Source organism: Gossypium hirsutum, chromosome D03 (genome assembly GCF_007990345.1).
Source record: "Gossypium hirsutum isolate 1008001.06 chromosome D03, Gossypium_hirsutum_v2.1, whole genome shotgun sequence".
Lineage (NCBI taxonomy): Eukaryota > Viridiplantae > Streptophyta > Magnoliopsida > Malvales > Malvaceae > Gossypium > Gossypium hirsutum.
Window position 1 is genome coordinate 8,065,352 of NC_053439.1, and position 16,582 is coordinate 8,081,933.

The 16,582-nt window shown below is 34.9% G+C and overlaps 2 protein-coding genes across 2 annotated transcripts; both read right to left on the minus strand.

The window, feature by feature from the left end:
* Window positions 1–1,275: 1,275 nt before the first annotated feature.
* LOC107950567 (anthocyanidin 3-O-glucosyltransferase UFGT) lies at window positions 1,276–3,842 on the minus strand. The gene is made up of 2 exons (XM_016885447.2): window positions 3,026–3,842; window positions 1,276–2,262 (listed from the first exon to the last, which is right to left on the minus strand). The coding sequence occupies exons 1-2, from the start codon at window positions 3,648–3,650 to the stop codon at window positions 1,388–1,390; spliced, it is 1,500 nt and encodes a 499-aa protein (XP_016740936.2). The 5' UTR covers window positions 3,651–3,842; the 3' UTR covers window positions 1,276–1,387.
* A 164-nt stretch (window positions 3,843–4,006) lies between these two features.
* Window positions 4,007–16,134, minus strand: LOC107950566 (protein EXPORTIN 1A). The gene is given in 33 exon segments (XM_016885446.2): window positions 4,007–4,524; window positions 4,732–4,836; window positions 4,920–5,057; window positions 5,131–5,153; window positions 5,156–5,267; window positions 5,351–5,458; window positions 5,644–5,754; window positions 5,924–5,990; window positions 6,394–6,576; window positions 6,658–6,738; window positions 6,837–6,922; window positions 7,319–7,408; window positions 7,507–7,587; window positions 7,682–7,780; window positions 7,879–7,944; window positions 8,241–8,349; window positions 8,612–8,709; window positions 8,860–8,970; window positions 9,391–9,450; window positions 9,917–10,120; window positions 10,635–10,733; window positions 10,842–10,949; window positions 11,260–11,304; window positions 11,398–11,460; window positions 11,665–11,742; window positions 11,839–11,907; window positions 12,032–12,170; window positions 12,832–12,914; window positions 13,010–13,117; window positions 13,895–13,966; window positions 14,059–14,151; window positions 14,414–14,530; window positions 15,640–16,134. Coding segments are annotated over 33 exon segments (3,228 nt in total). The 5' UTR covers window positions 15,739–16,134; the 3' UTR covers window positions 4,007–4,401.
* Window positions 16,135–16,582: the final 448 nt, after the last annotated feature.

The following is a 16,582-nucleotide window of genomic DNA, read 5'->3' on the forward strand; positions in this document are numbered from 1 at the left end:
GGCTCCAATGGAATGCCATGAATGATCCTAAAACTTAATCAATTTGATGCCATTTAATGATGTGGAAGCATACAATTGCTATGCATGCATTAAAAAGTTTAGCATGTGCATATATTTTCAGTGGTAATACGACAATAATCACATCATTTTGTTACGATATCAACAAAAAGGGTAAATAATTAAATTAATACTATTAAATTCGTTTGTGATTAACAATTATATTAATTAAATATAAATATATCAACAATTTCTCTAAATGATATGCAAATTAATTTATTTGTGATTACAGTCAAATATGATCTTTCTTATAATTTTTACAGTTCAAATTATCAGTCCATCTATTAAAATATTAAATGTAAGTACTATTATAAAACATTTATAATTTAATACATTTGCCAACTGAGTTTGGCATCAACATTATTGTTAGTACAGGAGGACGTGGATTCGAACGCGTTAAAACGCGTTTATCCTCCTTTAGGAAGAGTTATGAGTAATTTTAGGTAGTGTATTAAAAAAATAATCTAATACATTTCATAAGGGATATGTTAATCCCCAATTGTATCTTCTGGTCCTTAACAATGAGATACATGCACTAAACAAAATTATGAGACTTATCTGACATCAAAACTCCGTCGATTAACTGGAGTGATATAAATCTCAATTACATTTTTGAAGAGATCTAACCATATAAATTGTAGGTGCTTTCAATCAAAAAATTTCCTGCTCCGAACAATCCAAATAATACCTTCATAGCAAGATTGAAATATCTCTTGTTATTGCATCACCATATCCAACATTATGGTGGGTCTTGGCCCTGCATTAGACACTCCATAAGCATTTGAATTTGCTCATTTGACAAACCTCGTAGAAACTAACCCACAACATTTTAAAATCTACATAACACATATACATTTACACGTTTTAAAGATGATATTAATGCATAAAACTAATACAAAAACAATATAATTATATTATTGCTAAATCTAATAATTTCTAGCTTTTTAAATAATACATTTTATTGACATTAAAACATGCATTTTTTATTGGATATATACAAGCTTATATATTGTCAATAATTCAAATGATGCCATTTTATTTTGTTTTATATTTATTCATTAAATGTAAGTCCTCATTATTTTTTATCAAGATAGACTCTTTTTTTTGGCAATACAATAAAAAACTAAGACAAAACAATATTAGAATTATTTCGATCTTCCATCAGCAAACTCAACATTAAAATTGAGACCGTTTCAAATATTCGCATATTACTAATACTAGCAACTGAAATTTGTCATTTATTTAATACATAAGAAAGACATTATTAATTTAAACATAAACCTCATGATTCCACACTAACGAAAACTAAAAATATGGTCGAAAATCAAATCTAGGCATGATTTTGGCTACATACCAAATCCAACAATTTCTTGAAATTTTTAGTGGAGCTTCCGTTTGCTCCAACTGATATTTGTGCAAGTGCAACAACTTCCTTCAAATTTTCTCTCATTTTCTTCCCTTTTTCTTGTGCCAAAATTAGATCCAAGCCCCTCATTATTCCATTCTTCGTCAAAACCCCACTCTCAACAATCACACCAATCTCCCATACATCCTCCACCATTCTTCCATTCACCCCGTGATCCCCAAAAAACGGCCTGAAAATCATTGGCACCCCACCTGCTATGCTCTCTACTAGTGAGTTCCAACCGCCATGAGTTATGAACACCCCAACAGCACCATGGGCTAGCACGTCTCTCTGGGGAGCCCATGGAACTACCATACCATTTGCCCTTTCTAGGAACCCATTGGGCAGATGTACCTTTGATTTATCTCTAAGAGACCATATAAAAGGAACCTGGCTAGCCTCTACTGCTTCTGCTAGTGCAACAAGTTCATTTGGAGGTGGGGTCACAACTGATCCAAAGCTGATATACACCACGGTTGCAGGTTTTTGCTTGTCGAGCCATGTTAGGCAACCATATGGATCTGGAACGGATGGTGGTGGTGTTGCAAGGATGAACGGTCCAACATTCAGGTATTGCTTGAACTTGGATTTCAAATCAGTTGTCCTATCAGGGTCTAGTTCTTCACAAGAGTTTAGGAAGACTGCAGTTGCCTCTGGTAGAACTTGGCCCATTCGATGCAGCATGCGCGAGAAGAATGATTCCAAGTTTCCAAGGACAATTCCTTCAGGCAAGTCACGGATTCGTACTTTAGACATCCCAGGAATGAAGTTGAGGGTTTCATCTTCTCGCCCAACGATGCCTGTATAATTTACATGTACAGACGTGAGTAAATCCATATTTGAAACCAATGTGTATATGTTCATAACATTGTACACAAGCTAGAAGATAAATGGTGGTGCATGTCAGCTTTGAAGTCATTGAAATGAGATATCTATGTTAGGATTGTCCCGAATAAGCAACGAACAAGTAAAAATAGTAGAAGAAATTGAGAAGATGAACACACAAATTTAACGTGGAAAAACCCCTCAAAAGAGGATAAAAAACTACGGGCAAAGATAATTTTACTATAATGGCAAAAGAATGAAGAGTACAAAAGATGGAGATAAAAACTAAACTCCGAAAACCCGAAAAACAAAGAACCCTCAAACGTAAACACAAAATTCTCTGAATGTGTTATGAGTTCTAATCTAATGGGTGTCTCTTAATTCTAAGATTGTAAAGGAGCCTATTTATAGGCTAAATTAGTAAGTCAAATAAACTATACTAATAAATGCTAAATATATTATACTAATAAATACTAAATCTTCTAGAAATAAAATATATTTTTGTTTAACTTGACTTGCAAGCAATCTCTTAGAATTTGGGTCACATAATTCTAACAATCTATCTATCGGCCAAAGGTAGATTATTTAAGCTATAGATAACATACTAAATTTTCTTCAAAATGTTTCCCTTATTTTGCAGCTTTCCATTTTTTTGACAGATTTTTAAAGTACACTTTGATGGAAAATGCTTAAAGTTGAAACTTAGGTGAGAAAAAAACAAAAAGACAGGGAAGTTACCTCCAACACCAAATTTTTCCCTTATTAAATCAGTATAAACATGGGAAGAGAGGGAGCAAGCCCCTGCAGTCCAAAAAGATACCCAAGGCACACCATTCTCCACCGCTATCTGCTTGGCAAACCAAAAGAAAGCATCAGCAACCAAGCAGCTCACTTTCCTCCCACTCTCTTCCACTGCCAGTTCCATTGCCTTCCTCAAATTCTGGGGTGCAACTTCCATGAACAACTCGATGTCCTCCTGAGGCTTCCCCACGAAAACATAGCCTCCGGGTACTCCATCGTCTACGTTATAAGCTTTAACGTTCGGTGGAGTTGGTTGGGATGTGGAGAAGAAGATAGAGTTGTTGGATTGTGCAGTGCCGAAGAAGGAAAACAAGGTCTTTGGGGACGCCGAGGCTAGCCGGTCGATGATGGCGAGGAGTGGAGCAGCGTGGGTGCCGTGAGGGAATGCGAGAACAGCAACATGGGGATCAACAAGCTGTGACATCACTGCTGCGCGGGAAAGGTTGAGCTTGGATGGGTAAGGGCAGGAAAATGGATTATTAAATAGCCATAGGCCCGTCCAGGTTGGTAAGTATGGTGCCGTACACTGATAATTTTGATATACAAGATTGGGGGTTAGCATACGGCAGTGTATTCGTCCACGCCTCTTCAATCAATGATTAGTTGACTAAGAAAGTGGAGTTGGGATTTGATATAGTTTGCTCACCATTGAATTAGTGTCATCGAACGATTCACATGCTAACCCCCGTTATCTTTTGTTGTTGGATAGTGCGTCTGCTTTCCGCCATAATTAGGTTCGTTTTTTAAATAAACCAACCCCCACGAACACCAGACTTCAGATAAGAAAATTGGAAGCAAGATTTTAAAAGATAACCAATGTTCATTACCTTCACTTGAAATTGTGAAGTTAAAAACAAAGACAAAGCAGTGTAGCGTGTAGCCAAACACTTTCAATCAAATCTAAAAAAGAGAAAAAGGTTCTCTGCACAACCCTCTGCCGTTAGTATTTCCTTTTTAAAACCTATAGGATGAATCAACAATACTTGAAAACAAGTCATCTAAAAGAACTTCAGTGCATCCCAACTATCATGATAAATACAAATATCAAGCTGGAGCTAGGAAAGGATTACAATGACCCAGATTGTACTACGTCAAACACCTAAATACTCTACACATCACCGAAACCGCCACATATATAGCCCGTGTGCAACCACCATTTTCAACAAAAATAAGCAACCTTGGGAAAAACAATGGGTGAAAATGCTGTATCATATCTGATTACATTCAGGGATACAGGTCATAAAATCAAGGCGCAACCTTAACTCCCAAGTCAAAATTAAACAAATTAGCCTCCATGCCAAAATTAGCCACATCTACGAGTCTAACATCTCATCTTGTATCTCATTTGGGGCAATGAGCCCTGGGATAGAAAGCATCCGTTGTCGCTCTCTTTCCCTTTGTAGGGCAGCCTCTTCTGCATAGAGATCTTTATTGTCCTGCAGAAAGTAGAATCACATGATCAATTCGTTTCATCAAAAAAAACTACATACAGAGATGATAATTGCTCCTATCAAAATGCCAAAATGGAACTTCCAAGTTCAACTAAAACTAACAGTAGATTTAAACCCCACAAATGCTAAGCATGGACCAATTTACATAATCGTTAGCATAGGAGACTACTCCTTTTTCTTTCAAAGCTTTACCTGAGCTGAAAATTCTTTTGATTGCACAAGGAAGTCCCGTATGTGATTTTTAAAAGTGGACAAATCATTTCTCGAGTCAAATAATCCATTCACAAATTGAGTAACCTGAAACCCACATCATATCAGTGATGCCAACTCAGTAAATAAAACAAAAAAACAATAGATTGGAAGTGAACCAGTCATTGTACCTCAGCAGCAGTCATGTTGGGGAATGATGTACTCAGAAGCTTTATCGTGTATTCACGAACAAACATTCCATTGTTTGGGTATGGATATGGAACCGTAGCAGCATCCCACAATGGCTCAGTCAACAAACCACTCTCAACCTGAAAATAATGTCAAAGACTAAGATTAAACTAATGCAAATCAGAGAAATCAAGACACAGCAAAATACTTTACCAGGCAGAACAGGTGCTGCAAACCAAGACATGCAACTTGAAACCAGGTTTGTGAAATGTGTCTGTCAAGACGGCAAATATTTCTTGCTCAATTGACAAAAAGTATGTTCGGTAGAACTGGTTGCAAAATTCAGAAGCCTAGCAAGGTGCAAAAACCAAACACTCAGAATCTTTATGTAAACACAAGCTATCAACCATGAGAAACCCCTACATTGTCAGACCTGAAAGTTTTTCAGCATCTCCAATAGAAGATTTAGACCAGTTTCTGCAATATTCCTCTCTGTATGCCGGAATGCCCAAATGATTGAATCCATAACAAGCTTTAATTGCTGATGCAGATGCAAGGAAAAAACAGTAGTAATAAACAATGATTGCCATGAAACTCTTTCAAACAATCAAAAATAAATGACATTAGATAGTATATTATTGAAACAGAAATTTAAAGACATAGTTCATGTTTTTAATTAAATAAGAGCTACAAGAGATCAGCAAAAAGAAGAAACTCAAGACCAACCTGACTTGATAACCGTATAAGTGCAGCAAAACAATGAGTAGCAATGGCACGAAGCAGTGAAAAGAATTTGAGGCGATGTTCTGGGTAATCTTCAAAATTTTTGGTTATCATCTGCAGGGCATGGCAACAAGAAGTTATAGACAGCTTTTGCCTGTAGCACCACATCCTAAGCTTTAAGGAGCTCATGCAACACCCTCTCAACCCATCCCCCATGAGTAAGATTACTCCTTTCAATAATGCATGCTTAAAATAAATATAAATATACAGATAAAAGACTCACCTCCAGTGTGCACTGAAAAACAGCTTCAAATAGACGGGGAACATCATCTATCATTGCAACTTTATACCTTCATGCATAAATAACAGAATAAAATATAAGAAATGCAAAGATTTGATACTAAAAATGACAATAAAAATGACAGAACAAAGTATAAAGAAAAGACATTACTTCAACAGGTAACAGTACAATAATGAAACCATTTTCATCCACAAGGGACCAAGAAAGAGATAGCTCTTTCAGCAACAGAAAGGGCAAGATAATGTGCAAAGTCAACAAGGCCTTCACATATCCTCTTAGCTCCGCTTAGAAGAAATATCAACATCTAACATGCATGATTCTTTGGTATAACAAGCACTAGACAACAAATCCATCCTACCCTCGACATTTGAATCACCAACAAGTGCTTTATATATTCAACAAATTGCAATTACACCATAAATATGGAAGCATGTATGCAGTGATCATCATACTTGTTTATTATTGTGGCAAAAAGTGAAAGAACTTCAGATTCTCTAGCATCAGGCAAATTCCTAGCATAGTCACCAAGAACTGGATCCATCATTGGGGGCACAAATTGTTTCCCAATTTGTGGTTGATCTTCTGCCTTGTCCAAAAATGTTTCAATGAGCTTTAGAGTCTCCCTCTTCACAGATCTGCTTCATAAAGCACATTAAATAAACAATTTTTTGGTTGAACCAAACAAACAAAAGCAAGTCCACAAAAATCAATCTCACCGTAGAAGTTTCACATAGGATGTTTTTGATGCATAGGGTCCACCTTCTGCAATACTACTTGATATAAGCTCGCTGTACATTCTGTCCAATTTATTACATCACCATAGATTACCCATATTAGAAAGAAATTATTCCATTTTCAAGCTCAAACTTGCATTCTGAACCACTAAATCAGATACCTGTATACATTGAGCATGTCTAGGAAGATCAAAGAAATCTGAGATAAGAAGTGCGTTCCAAGAGAACTGGCAACACTAGTATTTGTCTGCAGAACGAAAAAACTAAATCTAAGTCCCACTAAATCCCAAGAAGCATTGAATTATAACCACAGAATGTAAAACAGAAATAACAAGTCTGCAAGGAAAGAATAGCACTAATCCACCACCAAAGAATCCAGTCAACAAATACACAGACATAAAGCATTAAATGTCATGACAAATAACAATCTTCCCCTCCATATCAATGACACTTTCAAGAACGACCAACCATTTAAATTTCTACTTTTATTTTGAAAATTGCAATAGAAACAGTAAAGAACAGCACAGTTTATCTTTAAGCAAAAGGCAGACCCTCATTTACAATATGAAAAACTAGGTGCATCATGTACAATAATATTGAACAAAAGATCTGAAGAAAACACTTCATATGCAAATAGACTTACCTGCAATATGTTCAACACAGTTCTTATCACATCCTGGTCTTTAAGGAAGTCAACACTTTGACGTGCCTGCCCAATAATTTCACCCCATTTCTGCATAACAAGCAGCATCATAAGAACGGGCTTCCAGAACAACCTCACCCTAATGTAAGAGAAACCAAAAACCAACTGTTCCTCTATCAGTGACAAACCTGATTGGGGAGTTCCATCAGTCTCTGCAAGTATTCATCCCTCTTATGGGGATCAGATTCTGCTTGAATCATATGACCAACCTAAAATTTAAAATTAAAAAGGGGAAAATTGAGCGCATCCACCAACATAACAGATATGCAAAGATCAAATAGAAGGCATGGAAAAGTGGCATACTGATTCATAAAATGAATGAATCTGATGAGGCTCTAGATCAGCAACGGTGGTTGCAAGAGCAGATAGAAGTTCAGATACAAATGGTTCATTTTCTCCAACCTGAACTCACAACATACAGTTCATCAATATAACAGGTTTTGACCTCACATATAAATAAGGTTATAGCCATAGACGCAAAATGTTGGAAGTAACTGAACCTGCACAATCACAAATTTTCGCTTGCATTTCTGAACAATCTTCAAGAATGTATCACAGGCCATATCCTGAAGCACCCAAGTTGTTATATTAAGGGGTTATACCATGAAAAAATAGTTACAATCTGGTTTATCATCATAAGAAGCAAAATCATAACATTATGAGATAATAATAAACAAAATTACACATGGAAAAATTCAACCTACATGTACTTTCCGTTGCAACTTGCAAACCATGTTACCAATAACAAAAATAAACTAAATAACAAGCACATCAGCAACATTAACTGTACAAGTGTTGCACCACTGAATTATTTGGTCAGACATTTCACATCAAAATTATTTCATTTTCCCAGTGACTTTACCTGAACTCCTGGATGTGTTTCATGCATGAATTCGAACAACTTATTAACAACAGTTTTAAGGAACTTCCAGTGCGCCCTTAAAAACCTTGGATATTGTCCAACCACATACCTGTAAACAAAACCAACAACACATTAGATTAAGAGTTGAGACAAGAAGTTTAAAAATATATCACTAAGAAGACAACATCGAAGAAGCTACTTCACACTCCCCAAGTCACCAATAAGCACATGTTATGAGTGCCCAAAAATAGCCATGCCATTCATATAAAACCACAGATCAGAATGTGGCATGCTTTTAAATTGTCACTCCAGAGTCCAAAGAAAAGCAAACATAGACCGACCAAAATACTCTTGATATCATATATTCTTACATAATGTTACTAGCAATAACAGCTTTATTGTCTTTCCCTTTAGTGATTTCACACAAATTCAGCAAATCACGAATGACCATCACCAGAAACCTGTTTTCCTGCCATGAACACCAAATATGTTAACTAGCATAGGAAAAAAGCACATAAAGGAAGATGAGATAGCAACTCATGCAAGTATATGCATATGTGTCTATATCACATGAGTATGATCAGCTGCCTAACATATCTTGGTGTAGATTGAAGGATACCTGTTCTTCCATCATGGAACCAGAAATAGATCCTATTGCCCAACATAATGTGTTCAAGTTGTTCCAAGTCCAATCCTCACCACTCAATTGCTTACTTAATTTCTTTAGCATCTGCATTACATAGATAATGAAACAAATCCATATAGACTTTTAGAAGTTAAAAATCTGCCATAAATTTATATGTAGTAAAGAATGAACAACAAAATATAGTTGATGCAAAATGTTCCTAGAGAAAATTTAAAAAATGCAAGCATGAACTACAAAGTGGACTCCATTTTCCCTAGATTGTCAAATTTTAGAGTTGACTTCTTTTTTTGTGACCATTCCTTGCCAAACTCTGGTCATATCATATGCAACTGAATACCTAAATGCCAGACTGCTACAGTTGTTTAGAGAAGAAAAAGGAAAATATCATTTTTCTTAGCAAACACAATGCATCCCAGCCTCAGATAAATTAGGTCAAACCGCAGTAAATAACATCATTTAACTTCTAGAAAAACAGAAAGTTATAAATGTCTCATGGTTCTATACCTGCTTTTCAGTATCCTCATGATCTAAGTGAGACAAATAGATCAATGTCTCCCTCATAATCTGCAACATATAACTGTATTAACAACGGAATTCAAGAGAAAACAACTAATTCAAAAATAATACATACGACTACCAAAACATAAACTTCTAAAACATAAGCTGTTTGAAAAACAAAGCTTTTATGGTTTTGCCCCAAATATTAAGTGTAGCACTAGCATATTGTTCAGAAGATAAAAGAAATTTAAGTTACAGGCATGCAAAATACTTGCATGCCTAATAGACATCATACTTTTTTTTTGCTCAGCACTAGACATCTTACTAGCCGAAGTTGAAAAATAATGGAAAGAAGAAAATCACTAAGACCCACATATAAAGAAACCCTAAACCTATCATCAAATCCAGTTAGCCATAAGTAGAAAATATATTTTTAAGCTGGTAAACTGTAAAGGGCTAATGACTCCCAACTGGGAATTAGATTTAGTTATCAAGATTAAGCATCACATTTTTTATATTGGATATTCATCACCTTATACTGAACAAGAACATCATTATCTTTCATCGTCTCTCGAACAATATTGCCATTCTCATCCTCAACTATCAAAACCTCCTCAGGCTTAGCCATACGGCAAATCATGAGCATTCTCAGCTTTGACATTGTACCAGCATAAAGTTGCCTTCGTTGCAGAAGCTGGGCACCAAGGCCATCGACCAGGCCAGGAAGCAAAGGCACCTGCCAGATTCAATTCATGGACAAGAAATGACTGATCATTCCACAGTAACCCAGAAGTGGCAAATCTTGTAGCAATTTAACATTCACAAACTATAAGCAACATCTATTCACAGAAATAATCACAAAAAAGCTACTGTGCTACCTATAGTGAGCAATCCCAATTCTACAACAATTTTCATAGACAAGTAAGAAAGCGTTCCAAATATGTATATAGCACAAAGCTGCAAAAATATGAGCTCAATATGATTTTTTTTCCACATCTTATGATATATGTCATTGCCGGATTTGAAGGCAATCACCAAAAGATGCGTACATTTGTTTCCAGTTGGCACCTCTCAGAACCGAGAGAAGTACCAGAGGAAGTTTTTTTTCCCACAAAGGTGGCTAAAACAAAAGTTGCAAGATATGCTGCACATAGAATTGATACCACCTGAGCAGTAATGGAGATTATAGTAGTTTCCTACATTTCAAATCCTTTAAAATGGTTTAAAGCCAACATAAAATATCATGATACCTGCAGTCCCATCATGTTTGCAGTTACAGCAGAATTATCCATGTTATGATTTGCATCAAACAGCTCCAAGACCAAGGAGTTCCAATAGTCCAAGCAAACCTATTTAACAAGATAAGCAACATAATACTTTAAACCCACTTCTGATAGGTTAAAAGGAGTACAAGCAGATAGAACAAACAATTTACAAATATAACAAAGCTATGATACCTTAAAGACCTCTGTATCATCCACATAAGATATGTTGATAAGGTATTCCAGACCCACTAACAATGCAGAAATATTTTCTTGCGCAGTCTCTAGCACCCGAATGTGAAACTGAAAACAAAGAACAATTAGCAATATAATCATCAAAAACACCTGGTGCAACCAAGCTATCAACTGTAAGAACATTTAAGCTTGATCAATACATTTAACAATATGCTTAACCAAAGAAAAAAAGGTAAAAATACAACCACAAAACAAATGTTTAGGACAATACTATTAGTGATTCAGATTATTCTTTCATCAAAAGCATTTAGGAACTCATTAACCACATCAGATTCAGGACTAAACCAAGCCAATTACTCATTAGCCATCTTCCACCTTATTATCAGAAGGAGCTTTCTTAATTTCATAGGCAACATACCTTGTAGAATGAAGTGAAGAATAGTGCCAAATTCTGAATGAATGCCTAGAGCAACAACATAAAAGAAAGAGTTAACATTGAAATTTTTAAGTATCTAAAAATGCATGCCAGATAGGAACAATCTGACTAGAACCATACCTGTTCCTCACTGGTTCCATGTGCATAAGCCTCAGGGATGTCTGTAGTGGGTGGGAGAATAGTCTAAAAACAACCCAAAATGTATTGATTTATTAACAGAGGAAAAACGGGAAAGAAAGAAAAACAGAATGAAAAAAAAGCAACATAAAATATACATATCAACCCAATAGTACAAAACAAAACAGTGAGCCAAAAGAATGCGCAGATCTGCAAACCAAAGTTCTAACTGCAAATATCAATGAACTTATGAAGTACATTCTAACAAACCTGCAACTGGACCACAAAAATATTGTACATCTTAACATATTGCACGTTATAGTAGTCCCCGAAATTTAAGGCAGCAACCTGCAATCATCCACAAATCTAAGAATAAATTTCCAGTCTTAAGGGTAACAACAATACTAATTCATTCCATTTAGGAAAAATATTCATAAAAAATACCTCTGTTAGGCATTGGAGGGTAAGATTCCGGTATGATGGTACAGGGAAAAATTTTAGGAGTGTTTCCAGCTGTAAAACACATAAATACAGCATGCAAGGTGAAACAAAAATTAACAAAATAAATAAAAACCACCTTAAAAGGTTACATGCATAACAAACAGCTAAGTCATTCAAGAAACCAAGAATTATTTACCAAAGTTGATTCAAATATATAGCCCAGAGGAATCCACGAAAGAAATGCATGTAAGGTGGACAGGGTAGCCCGTATAAGCTCTGTTCTTTGCGAAGCTGATAATACGTATAAGCATAACTCATGAATGAGTTGAAACTCACTGTTAAAAACAAACACAACATTTAGCATGATGAATTGCACAGAGAACAAACAAATATCAAAGACAAAACTAAGTTGGAAGAATAAAACTATCATCAAGGCCTCACATTGCTTGATAGAATATAGCAATGTAAATGATATAATTAATAAAAACATATCTTCAGGTTATAGTTCATTTAACAATTTTTAAACGTAAACTAAAGGTATCTCTCCCCCCATTAGCTAGCTTAGAGGGGACAACTTGGTATTTAATTGATGAGAAGTCATTTTGGTCCTGTTCCTTTTCAGACCAGTTATTTTACTTACTGGTTGAAATAATCTCAGATCTTGTTGCCAATTTACTGTGCAAACCATATCATACGTCAACATGTGAACACAAAATCAAAAGACATTCCCAAACATGCCATGTCTACTTTCCATGCAAATTTTGATCACATATGATTACTGACAACTAAACTTTGAACTCTTCCAGTAAAGAAAGAGTTGAAAACTAATCAATTCAAGAGTAACAGAAATAGAGTACAATCAGAGATCTTACAAATGAACATTTAAGAATGGTAAAGAATGGAACATCTATAAACAGAAACTAAAATGTAAACAGAAATCACAACAATAGACATCCCAAAAAGAATAAAAGCTGAAAATAAGTAAGATAGTTCAACCTATTTAGAGATTGTTTAAGCTCTTTGATCTTTTGTTGAGTCATTTCACCCCTTGAGAAATCAAAAACTTCTTCGCTTAGAAGCTGACCACAGAAAAGCTCATATTACCATCAAAGATTCTGCAACCAGATTACTAAGAATCACTAGATTTCACTACCATCAAAGATTCTTCACTTACTTTCAGTATTGCCATGCAATTTTCGCATATTGTTTCACTAGTTTTTGCTGCTGCAACAAGATCAGGAATGAAGCTTCGCCATCTAGCTGGCCAATCATGTTTTAGAATCTGAAAATGCAATCGACCAAATATTTTAGACAATAACAACAAAATCTAATGATGTCATTAATTTCCCCTCATGTTAGATTAAAGAAACAATACTTGTGAAACCACTAATGAAAAAATACTTTTGCCTTTTTGGTGCTATAACTTGTATTGTCCAGTGTAGTCAAGGTGTGCACCTTACGCCTTAGCATTATTCAACAAAAATGCCTCAAACCCTTCCAGGTGAGGCCCATTTGATCAGGCACACACCTGGTGCACCAAGGTGCCCTTTTGTAAAACAATATTCATAAAAAAAAAAAAGCCCACCTGATTGAATTTCTCTGTAATTTATTTTATTTTTCACTTGGTTCATTTGATATACCTTTACTAGTAAGAAAGGGGTAATACCGAACTCTATAGTTCTCAATATTTAAGCATTCAACAACAAAAGTTTACCATAAGGAAATCATGCATGTTGGCCAATAAAAAATTGCATGTTTTGTAGACCACACTTTAGAGTTTACCATATATCTTTAGCTTTATATATTATATACACACAGACTTGCAAAAACTTATACATATACATTATGCTTTACTTCACACAGGCTAGTGCTTCTGGTGCCTAGAGTGCGCTTTGCGCCTTTGACAACACTGAGGTTGTCATTGCTAAAAAAGGGTGCAATAAAAAATTGGTAAAGATAAAGCTCCAGCTGCAAGTTGCATAATTGTTACTCAATGAACTCTAAAGCAAGGCTGTCCCTTGTATATGAAGTAACTTTTCTTGAAGCATATAAATCATACCTGAACCAATATGATATTCAGCTTGTTGACATACAGCCTTTCTGCTCGAAAGGATGCCTCATTGCTTGACAACTAGCACATGAAAAGTACATGCAGAAATGAATACCCAAAGGAAAGAATATGGACTAAAATGTACAAACCTTTGAGAGGAATTCCTCCTTTACCTGTACAATGACTTCAGAAATGTAATTTTTCATTCCATCTCGCTGCTCAACAGGCAAGGCATTCCATCTATACTTGATGACACCTTCAAGAACCTATATACATGCATGAAATAAAGGTCGCAGAATCATCAGATTGAACTGAGGATCAGTTCTACTTACATTATTTTACAACAGTCATGTTTTTTGCTAGGAAAGGTTCACCCAAAGTAACAATCATCTAGGCAGCTATAAGGTCAAGATTAAATCATGGTTACAAGAACCATACACAACAAAGGAATGTGAACTAGGACTCTCTTGAGCAAGTTTTCCTTGCTAACAATTAAAGATTACAAAGCAAATAGTCATTTCCATTTACCTGCAAGGCAAAAAACTTGGTATTAAGGCTCTTTGTCTGCTGCAAGATGTGCACAACTTGAAGCCACATATCCGGATTATTTTGCAGATCTCGCAAGATCTGATCAGCATGTGCTCTCTGTAAATTGATGTACAATTAAGATGGAAAAATTCAATAAGAAGTGAAGATGAGACAGGCCAAATATAATTATTGCCTTATGAGGCATGTTGTATATGAAAAAACACAAGATACATTAAGTGCCAGAAATAAAATAACACCATCTGACAAATTATTCACTTTAATCAGTAGAGCAACCAAATAAAACAAATATGTTTGATCAACAAGGTGAAGCTAGGACTACTTCTGAAATGTAAACTAGCTGAAGACTGAAGGGTTTTTTTCTGAGGTAGATAGACCTGGGATTGTTAATTACCTAAGGGAAACACTGATATTTAACGGTAATTTGCTACAAAGAAAACAGGGTACAAAAATTATACAAAAGTATATATAACTACTGAACTCCTGCTACGTTGACTTCAAAAAGGCCTAATTAAGGCGAGAAAAATATGAAGGACACTTCTTTTCTTTTTACTACTATCGTAATCATTCTATTTGAATGGAAGAAATATAAAATATCAAACCAAAAGGGACAAAACTCAAATGCAAAGGCCAATCTTAAACCTGGAAATTACATTAGCTAAAAAACTTCAACCTTCCTTCATTCCATAATAGCTGAGAAGAAGTCTTAAAAGTTATCTTAAAAAATGAATAAATCAAAATGGGCAAAATTGAAATATAAACGTTTACATCATATGGCACTTCCCAAAAAGGCAAAGGACGATGCACTAAAAGCCTTAATTAGACCTAACCTCCACCCTCCCGAACCACCACCGCATTTTCGCACATTTATCCACAAAATCAGAAAGAAATATAAAGTTCTAATTTAAAAAATAGATGCATTCAAGTAAAACCTCACTCACATAAAACCCTAGAAATTCAAAATAATATTTCACCCAGCTCGCCCCCTAACATTTCCCCGGGACATATCTCCGTTTTGAAGTAAATGCCCAATCATGCTAAACCCCAGGAAAATAAAATCCCCCACACTCTCCCTTTTACTTTCTCCGAAACCAACAGAAAATCACTTTTAACTAAAACCACATTTACCCGTTTCCCAGTCAAAGAGTCAATAAACGGAAACATAAAAATGTAAAAACAAAAAAAGCAAAGAAAAGAAATAATCAAACCTCTTGTTTAGATCCGGTGCCGTAAAAGGCAGCAACGGTGGCGTCAAGCAAGGAAACATCAATCGGCTGACTCAAATCCCTAAGCCTCTCAGCCGCCATATCTAAAAAAGTTCACCTCTCTTATCACACACTTCCCCCCAAAATAAAATCCAACACTATATCTCTTCCACTAGAATGTTGGTGAACGAAAACCCTAGATACTGTACCAGCCAAACCCTAAAAAGAGAAGTATGAAAAACACTAAAAAAAAAGGAAAATAGAGGATCTTCTAGAAAGATGGAAGGAGAGGGGAGGGTTTTTGAAAAATAAAATTAGAGAAAGAGAAATTTTGTATATAAATATGAGAGAGTGTGATTTTTTTTTTAACGAAAAAAAAATAGATAGCTTAAAATTGAAGCAGAACGTAAAGAAAGAGGGAGTGAGGCGGACGGAGCTTGGAAGAGAGTTTGAAATCTTTAATTATTTTTGTATTTTCGCTTTTTACCCTTTTTTTTATTTAATTTTCTTATTTTAGTTTCTAGGAAGAGAGATTTTGGGACCCTAAATTTTAGAAAAGCGATATGAAGTGAAGACCGATGAGAACGGCGTCGGATTTTTTTCTTTAGTTGGAAGTTTAATTTTGAGGAAAGATACACATCAACATAATATTTATTTGTACTAGTATGAAATTTTTATTTACACCAATTTTTAAAATAAATTATATATTATGATTTTTATTTAGAATTAATAAAATAAATTTATAATAATGAGATTTTAATTTAAGGCATTATTATTTTCAAATATTTAACTTTATTATTTCAAATAAATTTTCATTTTATTTTTACATATTTTATTTATAAATATGTTTTACATAGATTTTTTTTCACTCACGAGTGTGCAATAATCTAATATAATTTATTTTGAATTTATTTTATTAATTATAATTTTATGAAAAAAGCATTTC

What these genes read in the sequence shown, in the direction of transcription:
- LOC107950567 (XM_016885447.2), bottom strand. Translation starts at nt 3,650, where the DNA reads ATGCTAACCCCCAATCTTGTATATCAAAATTATCAGTGTACGGCACCA. An exon ending in GGAAAAATTTGGTGTTGGAG is followed by an intron (nt 2,263 to 3,025) that starts GTAACTTCCCTG and finishes TAAATTATACAG; the next exon opens with GCATCGTTGGGCGAGAAGAT.